Source organism: Myxine glutinosa, chromosome 2, assembly GCF_964187855.1.
Source record: "Myxine glutinosa chromosome 2, kmMyxGlut1.1, whole genome shotgun sequence".
In the NCBI taxonomy this organism is placed as follows: Eukaryota; Metazoa; Chordata; class Myxini; order Myxiniformes; family Myxinidae; genus Myxine; species Myxine glutinosa.
Window position 1 is genome coordinate 118,665,661 of NC_136262.1, and position 12,907 is coordinate 118,678,567.

The 12,907-nt window shown below is 43.9% G+C and overlaps 1 protein-coding gene across 1 annotated transcript in view; it reads right to left on the reverse strand.

Moving 5' to 3' along the window:
- Positions 1-6,092, reverse strand: part of LOC137417459 (45 kDa calcium-binding protein) — a 34,678-nt gene extending 28,586 nt beyond the window's left edge. Inside the window, exon 1 of the mRNA XM_078771552.1 lies at positions 5,682-6,092. Within this exon, the coding sequence (XP_078627678.1) occupies positions 5,682-5,881 (200 nt within the window). The 5' untranslated portion in view covers positions 5,882-6,092. The remainder of the gene's footprint in view (positions 1-5,681) is intronic.
- Positions 6,093-12,907: the final 6,815 nt, after the last annotated feature.

The following is a 12,907-nucleotide window of genomic DNA, read 5'->3' on the forward strand; positions in this document are numbered from 1 at the left end:
CGTCCTATCACCATAGTTACCACAGGCACTCTAGTTCTCTCTACACACCCCGACGTCCTGTCACCAGAGTTACCACAGGCACTCTAGTTCTCTCTACACACCCCAACATCCTATCACCATAGTTACCACAGGCACTCTAGTTCTCTCTACACACCCCGACGTCCTGTCACCATAGTTACCACAGGCACTCTAGTTCTCTCTACACACCCCGACGTCCTGTCACCAGAGTTACCACAGGCACTCTAGTTCTCTCTACACACCCCCACGTCATATCACCATAGTTACCACAGGAACTCTAGTTTTCTCTACACACCCCGACGTCCTGTCACCAGAGTTACCACAGGCACTCTAGTTCTCTCTACACACCCCAACATCCTATCACCATAGTTACCACAGGCACTCTAGTTCTCTATACACACCCTGACGTCCTATCACCACAGTTACCACAGGCACTCTAGTTTTCTCTACACACCCCGACGTCCTATCACAATAGTTACCACAGGCACTCTAGTTTTCTCTGCACACCCCAACGTCATATCACCATAGTTACCACAGGCACTCTAGTTCTCTCTACACACCCCAACGTCCTATCACCATAGTTACCACAGGCACTCTCGTTCTCTCTGCACACCCCAACGTCATATCACCATAGTTACCACAGGCACTCTAGTTCTCTCTACACACCCCAACGTCATATCACCATAGTTACCACAGGCACTCTCGTTCTCTCTACACACCCCAACATCCTATCACCACAGTTACCACAGGCACTCTAGTTTTCTATACACACCCCGACGTCCTATCACAATAGTTACCACAGGCACTCTAGTTTTCTCTATACACCTACAAGTCCTATCACCATAGTTACCACAGGCACTTTAGTTTTCTCTACACTGCCCCACGTCATATCACCATAGTTACCACAGGCACTCTAGTTTTCTCTGCACACCCCAACGTCCTATCACAATAGTTACCACAGGCACTAGTTCTCTCTACACACCCCAACATCCTATCACCATAGTTACCACAGGCACTAGTTCTCTCTACACTGCCCCACGTCCTATCACCATAGTTACCACAGGCAGTCTAGTTCTCTCTACACTGCCCCACGTCATATCACCATAGTTACCACAGGCACTCTAGTTTTCTCTACACACCCCGACGTCATATCACCATAGTTACCACAGGCACTCTAGTTTTCTCTACACACCCCACGCCCTATCACCATAGTTACCACAGACTAGTTTTTTCTATACACCTACAAGTCCTATCACCATAGTTACCACAGACTAATTTAGCGGCCCTTCTGTCTCTGGACTTGTTCTACTTGCAGATTTAGATTTACCTCTTGAGTTACTGATTTATCGCGATGGAAACACCTTCGGCTTCACACAAAGATTTCTCATACATTTGTAAGCGGTAACCTGATAATACCTGTGCCACTTCCCTCAGAACTCCGGGACGCACACCCTCAAGACCAGGAGGGGAGTGTTATTTACATCAAGTTGTGTACACCATACGTATTACGTACCTTTATTCTCGTCGCGATGCGATTGATGCGCGAATAAACAAATTGCGAACCTTTTAAATTTATACATGATTGGAATGATTAAAATTTAATAACTACATCCGGGCGAGCGACCTCCTCTTTGTTAGCCCCGCCCCTTTTCCGTGCCACGTCTCCAACTGAATCGGCGACTTGACGCTGATGTATGATTATACACCGCCCCGAACGATCGCTATTGTAGATTTGATAAAAGTGAAACAGAAAAGCCAGAATAAGAGGACGTAATAAACTAACAAAACGAAGACAAAAAAAAAAAGATGTGCAAGCTGCATTCGGATCGAAGTGTATGATGTATTGACAACCACGGGCGTTGCCACAGTGTGTAGCTTCTTCTTCTTTACCAACCACGATTATTACCACGTTCTTGTGGTGTTGTCGGGTGTAGTTTTTGGCCCAAGCTTTTCACAAACTGGCTGGCGAGGCCTGACGTCCTGACGTTCGAGTATTTTTTTCAGGCATGCTATGCAAAGTATCGCACTCACAGCAGATATTGTAGACAAGACCGGGACGATTACAGGAATATCCTTCTTTCCCGTTTGGCGTTTGATGATAATGTCCGTCTCCCCTACCAACTGTTTGTTCATTCGTGCAAGGGATGCGCCATATGGGACATGGAAAAACTCTTCTTCCTCCAACTCACATTGAGCTTTCATATCTGCTGGAAATCATCATATTATTCGTGAGACGAAGTATTCATTTATCCAAAAGAAATGAGTCAACCTCTCATCTTCTTCCATTAATTGATCTTTTTTTGGCCTCTTCGCTACCTGTGTGGCTCTACCTCTCCTTCGTTGTTCCGTTCCGATGATACCAATACCATCGCTATCTCTCCGAATGATAAAGCAACTCTTTTTGCTTCTCTTTCTCCTCTAATTCCACACTGGATGACTAACAATCCAAAAAAACCTAAAATAACTGTCTTTCCTGGAAGCATGCCTTAGCACAGCCTATCTTCCCCCATCCAAAACCTTGATCTTTTCTACCCCCACTAATTCACCCCAGATCCACCTTGTTTGAAATTCCAACTTCTTTCCTGGAAGTCCTGGCAGTGTCAATATGTTTATACCTCTCCCACCCCCCCCCCCCCCCCTTCACATGCCTCCCCCCCAAAGCCCTCTCCCTCCCACAGATCTCTCGATGTCTCCATGTCTCTCGGTCCCTGCTCTCAAATGTTGTGTTTGTGTCCTTCCCCCTCTCTCCCCATCTTGTCTACCGCTCCCGATGTTATTTGTTTGATGTGTCTGTTTGTCTTTCTGTGTGATTAATGTTCGCTCTTTCACGAGCCTCGATCTTGTATAAAAAAAAAGAAAAAAAAAGGGTAATCCTCAAACCCTTCCAACTACCCTCCTATTGCTCTGACTTCTATTTCCAAAGTCTTTCAATGTTTTCTCAATTCCCATTTCCTCAAGCATCTTGAATCCCACAGTCTTCTATCTGACCATCAATATGGCTTCCGCAAGGCAAGATCTACCGGTGATATCCTTTCTTACATGGTGATATCCTTTTTCTTTTATGATATCATTTCTTACCATTACTAATGTCTGGGCCTCTTCTCTGAGAGACTTTGGGGAATCCTTTGCTGTCGGTCTTGATATCTCAAAAGCCTTCGACAGAGTTTGGCATCGGGGTCTGATATCCAGGTATTCTCTCTTTCGGCTTTCCTCCATCACTCTGCTCTCTCATATTGAGCTTTCTCTCTGACCACTCTATCTCTGCAATTGTCCAAGGCTCAACATCTCCCTCCTTCCCTATCAACAGCGGTGTTCCTCAGGGTTCTGTCCTATCTACAACACTCTTCCTTTTTTTTTTTATATCAATGACCTGCTTTCTTCAACAAATAACCAAATGCACTCGTATGTTGATGAATCTACATTTCATTCCTCCATGTTTTTCCCATCTGTTCCATCCTCCCTCACTCGATCTACACCTCGTTTGATCACAGCCTCCTCTTTAAATTCAGACTTGGACAAGATTTCCCAGTGGGACAAATGTAATCAGGTTAAATTTAATGTTTCTAAAATTCAATTTCTTCCCATCTCTCTCTAAAACTCCTCTCAACTTTCCAATCTCCTTTGAAAGCTCCACAATTACACCATGTGATACAATAAACTTACTAGGTATTACCCTAACATCAATTTTATCCTGGAATCCACACATTACACAAATATCTAAATCTGCCTCGACGAAACTAGTCTGTTCCTGTTCAGATGTCGAAGTTTCTTCTCTTCTCAACAGTTTCTTCATCTGTATGAAGGATTGATTCGTCCTTGTATAGAAAACTTCTCTCACACCTGGGGAGGTTCTAGCTCCACATACTTACAGACAAAATTGAATCAAAAGTGGTCCGACTCATGAACGCTCCCAATCTGACCTCAAAACTCGACTCTCTCAAATTACGTCACAAAGTTGTCTCTTTCTCTCTTTTCTACAGATATTACTTTGGTTTCTGCTCCAAAGAACTTTCTGCTTGTGTGGTTCCCTATCCTGATGGTGGCAGCAGCGACACACTATGACCTATTTTCATTAGCGTCTGACTGTCGTATAAACTGTTGACCATATCCCATGTTTGGCCTTGGCAAAACATTCTCAGAATGAGGCTTATTGTCAACTTGGAGCGGTGTTATCAGTTATTCTGACCCTGGGGGAACGTATATAAAGCCAATACGGGTTGCAGCTCGCGGAGATGTTGGTGCGGGCTGTAGATGATTGTAATGACTGTGATGTCATCCATGGTGGTGCTACTATCTTACACGCCACTTCAGCATTTCCCATGCATGTATTATTTTTATAATTAATAAATCTCTTGTACACTGTCCGAGTTCAACCAGGTGCTTATTAAACCCACGACAGTTGTGTACCTCAACTATTAGCGAGACCACGGAATACTCTACAAGCCCCTTCATCACGTGATTATTGTGTGGCCATTGGCAAATCAAGGGTGGCCCGTGATGATGTTTGTTTCTTCTTCTCCGCTGCCAAACTCTGGAACTCTTTACCTTACCCTGTATTTCCATACACTTATGATCTCCCCCTTCTCAAAAACCCCTGACTCTCTCTTTCTTCACTTTTCTATCAATGCAGCTCCTTTATTTAAGGCCTGACCTTGTGAGGACTATGCAGTTCGTGACTGGAACCTTCAACATAATTTTTTTTTTTTAACAACAAGCACGTGTGGGCATCAAATCATACACATGCATCTAAAGAAGACTGGTCACATGTCGCGTAATGTGCGGGCATCAATCACAATCACACACACACACACCTAAAGAAGACTGGTCGCATGTCGAGTAATGTGCGGGCATCAATCACAATCACACACACACACACCTAAAGAAGACTGGTCACATGTCGCGTAATGTGCGGGCATCAATCACAATCACACACACACACACCTAAAGAAGACTGGTCACATGTCGCGTAATGTGCGGGCATCAATCACAATCACACACACACACCTAAAGAAGACTGGTCACATGTCGCGTAATGTGCGGGCATCAATCACAATCACACACACACACACCTAAAGAAGACTGGTCACATGTCGCGTAATGTGCGGGCATCAATCACAATCACACACACACATCATTTGCTTTCTTCTCAGAAACTACATGTGCAATTCTGATGAATCTTGAGCACAACCTTAATCACCCTTGTTGTACCAAAGTTTGAGCCTGGCATTAAAAAAAAATCAGGGTCTAAGGTGGTCTATGGGGGGGGGGGGGGGCTTGCCCCCCAAAATAGGTATTTGCTTTTTTCTCAGAACCTACACACACTATTTTGTTGAAACTTCACCACAACCTTCATCATACGTGATGTAGCAATGTTTGTTCACAGCATTGGAAAAACTGTGGTCTGAGGAGGTATACAGGTTGGGAGGGGAGAGGGCCCCTCCCAAAATAGGGATTAGTTTGTTTGTTTGTTTGTTTAAAGTCTTATGATTGTGTTGGTATGATTCTACATGCTGCCCTGTCTTCGAGAAACCATTCAAATTGCTTTAAAATACCCTGTCAGTTAGTTGGTTAGTTCCTTAGTTAGTCGACATCTCAAAAGCAGTTGTGCATAATTCGGACATACCTCGAGGCGATTGGACAGACAGACACAGACAAGAACCCACATGTCGAAGAGAAGCCCAAGCTTGCTGTTGTCCACCTCTCTGACGCCTCCAAACAGGGACTCCTTAATGTAGTCGCCGTTCAGGGATCCGTCTTTTGCCAAGGGAACACCGGATAGGTGTCCATCACCAGGAGCTGCGGACACTTTGTGCAGCAGACAGCAGTAGAACAGCAGCAGTGACAGCACAACGCACATCGACATGTCTCATTACACTCCGACTCGGAACTGGTCCTTCCTTCCCTTGAATAAACTCAAAACGTGGATCTTTCTCTGAAACCTCCTTTGGCCACAACCCCCTCGTGACTCCCTCCTCACTCCCTCCTTCACACATCTGGATATTGTTAACGGCGCCGCCACTGCGGCCAACGTGGCGGCAGTGACCACATGTGGTGATGTGGCTATCATAAACCGTACATGGTAATGTGGCTATCATAAACCGTACATGGTAATGTGGCTATCATAAACCATACATGGTAATGTGGCTATCATGAACCGTACATGGGAATGTGGCTATCATAAACCGTACATGGTAATGTGGCTATCATGAACCGTACATGGGAATGTGGCTATCATAAACCGTACATGGTAATGTGGCTATCATAAACCGTACGTGGTAATGTGGCTATCATAAACCGTACATGGTAATGTGGCTATCATAAACCGTACATGGTAATGTGGCTATCATAAACCGTACATGGTAATGTGGCTATCATGAACCGTACATGGTAATGTGGCTATCATGAACCGTGCATGGTAATGTGGCTATCATAAACCGTACATGGTAATGTGGCTATCATAAACCGTACATGGTAATGTGGCTATCATAAACCGTACATGGTAATGTGGCTATCATGAACCGTGCATGGTAATGTGGCTATCATGAACCGTACGTGGTAATGTGGCTATCATAAACCGTACATGGTAATGTGGCTATCATAAACCGTACATGGTAATGTGGCTATCATAAACCGTACATGGTAATGTGGCTATCATAAACCGTACATGGTAATGTGGCTATCATAAACCGTACATGGTAATGTGGCTATCATAAACCGTACGTGGTAATGTGGCTATCATGAACCGTGCATGGTAATGTGGCTATCATAAACCGTACGTGGTAATGTGGCTATCATAAACCGTACATGGTAATGTGGCTATCATAAACCGTGCATGGTAATGTGGCTATCATGAACCGTACATGGCAATGTGGCTATCATGAACCGTACATGGTAATATGGCTATCATGAACCGTACATAGTAATGTGTCCATCATGAACCGTACATGGTAATGTGGCTATCATGAACCGTACATGGTAATATGGCTATCATGAACCGTACATAGTAATGTGGCCATCATAAACCGTACATGGTAATGTGGCTATCATAAACCGTACATGGTAATGTGGCTATCATAAACCATACATGGTAATGTGGCTATCATGAACCGTACATGGGAATGTGGCTATCATAAACCGTACATGGTAATGTGGCTATCATGAACCGTACATGGGAATGTGGCTATCATAAACCGTACATGGTAATGTGGCTATCATGAACCGTACGTGGTAATGTGGCTATCATAAACCGTACATGGTAATGTGGCTATCATGAACCGTACATGGGAATGTGGCTATCATAAACCGTACATGGTAATGTGGCTATCATGAACCGTACATGGTAATGTGGCTATCATGAACCGTGCATGGTAATGTGGCTATCATAAACCGTACATGGTAATGTGGCTATCATAAACCGTACATGGTAATGTGGCTATCATAAACCGTACATGGTAATGTGGCTATCATGAACCGTGCATGGTAATGTGGCTATCATGAACCGTACGTGGTAATGAGGCTATCATAAACCGTACATGGTAATGTGGCTATCATAAACCGTACATGGTAATGTGGCTATCATAAACCGTACATGGTAATGTGGCTATCATAAACCGTACATGGTAATGTGGCTATCATAAACCGTACGTGGTAATGTGGCTATCATGAACCGTGCATGGTAATGTGGCTATCATAAACCGTACGTGGTAATGTGGCTATCATAAACCGTACATGGTAATGTGGCTATCATAAACCGTGCATGGTAATGTGGCTATCATGAACCGTACATGGCAATGTGGCTATCATGAACCGTACATGGTAATATGGCTATCATGAACCGTACATAGTAATGTGTCCATCATGAACCGTACATGGTAATGTGGCTATCATGAACCGTACATGGTAATGTGTCTATCATGAAACGTACATGGTAATGTGGCTATCATGAACCCAAAACACGTGGTAATGTGTCCATCATGAACCGTACATGGTAATGTGGCTATCATAAACCATACATGGTAATGTGGCTATCATAAACCGTACATGGTAATGTGGCCATCATTAACTGTACATGGTACTGTGGCTATCATAAACCATACATGGTAATGTGGCTATCATAAACCGTACATGGTAATGTGGCTATCATGAACCGTACATGGTAATGTGGCGATCATGAACCGTACATGGTAATGTGGCTATCATGAACCGTACATGGTAATGTGGCCATCATAAACCGTACATGGTAATGTGGCTATCATAAACCATACATGGCAATGTGGCTATCATGAACCGTACATGGTAATGTGGCTATCATGTACCACACATGGTAATGTGGCTATCATGTACCGTACATGGTAATGTGGCTATCATGAACGCAACACACGTGGGAATGTGTCCATCATGAACCGTACATGGTAATGTGGCTATCATGAACCCAACACACGTGGTAATGTGTCTATCATGAACCGTACATGGTAATGTGGCTATCATTAACTGAACATGGTACTGTGGATGTCATAAACCATACATGGTAATGTGGCTATCATGAACCGTACATGGTAATGTGGCTATCATGAACCCACCGTACATGGTAATGTGTCCATCATGAACCCAACACACGTGGTAATGTGTCTATCATTAACTGTACATGGTACTGTGGCTATCATAAACCATACATGGTAATGTGGTCATCATGAACCGTACATGGTAATGTGGCTATCTTGAACCGTACATAGTAATGTGGCTGTCATGAACCGTACATGGTAATGTGGCTATCATGAACCGGAAATGGCAATGTGGCTATCATGAACGCAACACACGTGGTAATGTGGCTATCATGAACCGTACATGGTAATGTGGCTATCATGAGCCGTACATGGTAATGTGGCTATCATGAACCGTACATGGTAATGTGGCTATCGTGAACCGTACGTGGTAATGTGGCCATCATAAACCATACATGGTAATGTGGCTATCATTAACCGTACATGGTACTGGTACTGTGGCTATCATGTACCGTACATGGTAATGTGGCTATCATGAACCCACCGCACACGTTAATGTGGCAGTCATCAACCCACCACATGTGGTAATGTGGCTATCATGAACCCAACACACGTGGTAATGTGTCCATCATGAACCGTACATGGTAATGTGGCTATCATGAACCCAACACACGTGGTAATGTGTCTATCATTAACTGTACATGGTGATGTGGCTATCATGAACCGTACATGGTAATGTGGCTATCATGAACCGTACATGGTAATGTGGCTATCATGAACCATACATGGTGGCTGTCATGAACCGGACATGGTAATGTGGCCATCATTAACTGTGCATGGTAATGTGGCTATCATGTACCACACATGGTAATGTGGCTATCATTAACCATACACGGTAATGTGACTATCATGAACCGTACATGGTAATGTGGCTATCATGAACCGTACATGGTAATGTGGCTATCATGAACCGTACATGGTAATGTGGCTGTCATGAACCGGAAATGACAATGTGGCTATCATGTACACCACATGGTAATGTGGCTGTCATGTACCACACGTGGTAATGTGGCTATCATGCACCACACATGGTAATGTGGCTATCATGAACCGTACATGGTAATGTGGCTATCATGAACCGTACATGGTAATGTGGCTATCATGAACCGTACATGGTGGCTGTCATGAACCGGACATGGTAATGTGGCCATCATTAACTGTGCATGGTAATGTGGCTATCATGTACCACACATGGTAATGTGGCTATCATGAACCGTACATGGTAATGTGGCTATCGTGAACCGTACATGGTAATGTGGCCATCATAAACCATACATGGTAATGTGGCCATCATGAACCGTACATGGTGATATGGCTATCATGAACCGTACATGGTAATGTGGCTATCATTAACCGTACATGGTACTGGTACTGTGGCTATCATGTACCGGACATGGTAATGTGGCTATCATGAACCCACCCTACACGGTAATGTGGCCATCATCAACCCACCATATGTGGTAATGTGGCTCATGAACCCAACACACGTGGTAATGTGTCCATCATGAACCGTACATGGTAATGTGGCTATCATAAACCATACATGGTAATGTGGCTATCATGAACCGGAAATGGTAATGTGGCTATCATGAACCCAACACACGTGGTAATGTGTCCATCATGAACCGTACATGGTAATGTGGCGATCATAAACCGTACTTGGTAATGTGGCTATCATAAACCGTACATGGTAATGTGGCTATCATAAACCGTACTTGGTAATGTGGCTATCATGAACCGTACATGGTAATGTGGCTATCATTAACTGTACATGGTACTGTGGCTGTCATAAACCCAACACACGTGGTAATGTGTCTATCATTAACTGTACATGGTACTGTGGCTATCATAAACCACACATGGTAATGTGGTTATCATGAACCGTACATGGTAATGTGGCTATCTTGAACCGTACATGGTAATGTGGCTGTCATGAACCGTACATGGTAATGTGGCTATCATGAACCGGAAATGGCAATGTGGCTATCATGTACCCCACATGGTAATGTGGCTGTCATGTACCACACGTGGTAATGTGGCTATCATGAACGCAACACACGTGGTAATGTGGCTATCATGAACCGTACATGGTAATGTGGCTATCATGAACCGTACATGGTAATGTGGCTATCATGAACCGTACATGGTAATGTGGCTATCGTGAACCGTACATGGTAATGTGGCCATCATAAACCATACATGGTAATGTGGCCATCATGAACCGTACATGGTGATGTGGCTATCATGAACCGTACATGGTAATGTGGCTATCATTAACCGTACATGGTACTGGTACTGTGGCTATCATGTACCGTACATGGTAATGTGGCTATCATGAACCCACCCTACACGGTAATGTGGCATCATCAACCCACCACATGTGGTAATGTGGCTCATGAACCCAACACACGTGGTAATGTGTCCATCATGAACCGTACATGGTAATGTGGCTATCATTAACCGTACATGGTACTGGTACTGTGGCTATCATGTACCGTACATGGTAATGTGGCTATCATGAACCCACCGCACACGGTAATGTGGCAGTCATCAATCCACCACATGTGGAAATGTGGCTATCATGAACCCAACACACGTGGTAATGTGTCCATCATGAACCGTACATGGTAATGTGGCTATCATGAACCCAACACACGTGGTAATGTGTCTATCATTAACTGTACATGGTAATGTGGCTATCATGAACCGTACATGGTAATGTGGCTATCATGAACCGTACATGGTAATGTGGCTATCATGAACCGGACATGGTAATGTGGCCATCTTTAACTGTGCATGGTAATGTGGCTATCATGTACCACACATGGTAATGTGGCTATCATGCACCACACATGGTAATGTGGCTATCATGAACGCAACACACGTGGTAATGTGGCTATCATGAACCGTACATGGTAATGTGGCTATCATGAACCGTACATGGTAATGTGGCTATCGTGAACCGTACATGGTAATGTGGCCATCATAAACCATACATGGTAATGTGGCCATCATGAACCGTACATGGTGATATGGCTATCATGAACCGTACATGGTAATGTGGCTATCATTAACCGTACATGGTACTGGTACTGTGGCTATCATGTACCGTACATGGTAATGTGGCTATCATGAACCCACCCTACACGGTAATGTGGCGATCATAAACCCACCACATGTGGTAATGTGGCTCATGAACCCAACACACGTGGTAATGTGTCCATCATGAACCGTACATGGTAATGTGGCGATCATAAACCGTACTTGGTAATGTGGCTATCATAAACCGTATATGGTAATGTGGCTATCATAAACCGTACTTGGTAATGTGGCTATCATAAACCGTACATGGTAATGTGGCTATCATGAACCGTACATGGTAATGTGGCTATCATGAACCGTACATGGTAATGTGGCGATCATGAACCGTACATGGTGATGTGGCTATCATGAACCGTACATGGTAATGTGGCTATCATGAACCGTACATGGTAATGTGGCGATCATAAACCATACATGGTAATGTGGCCATCATGACCCATACATGGTAATGTGGCCATCATGAACCGTACATGGTAATGTGGCTACCATGAACCGCACATGGTAATGTGGCTATCATGAACCGTACGTGGTAATGTGGCTATCATGAACCGTACATGGTAATGTGGCTATCATGAACCGTACATGGTAATGTGGCTATCATGAACCGTACATGGTAATGTGGCTATCATGAATCAAACACACATGGTAATGTGTCTATCATGAAACGTACATGGTAATGTGGCTATCATTAACCATACATGGTAATGTGGCGATCATGTACCGTACATGGTAATGTGGCTATCATGAACCGTACATGGTAATGTGGCTATCATGAATCAAACACACATGGTAATGTGGCTATCATAAACCCAACATGGTAATATGGCTATCATGAACCAGAAATGGTAATGTGGCTATCATGAACCGTACATGGTAATGTGGCTATCATTAACCGTACATGGTACTGGTACTGTGGCTATCATGTACCGTACATGGTAATGTGGCTATCATGAACCCACCGCACATGGTAATGTGGCAGTCATCAACCCACCACATGTGGTAATGTGGCTATCATGAACCCAACACACGTGGTAATGTGTCCATCATGAACCGTACATGGTAATGTGGCTATCATGAACCCAACACACGTGGTAATGTGTCCATCATGAACCGTACATGGTAATATGGCTATCATTAACTGTACATGGTAATGTGGCTATCATGAACCGTACATGGTAATGTGGCTATCATTAACCGTACATGGTAATGTGGCTTTCATAAACCGT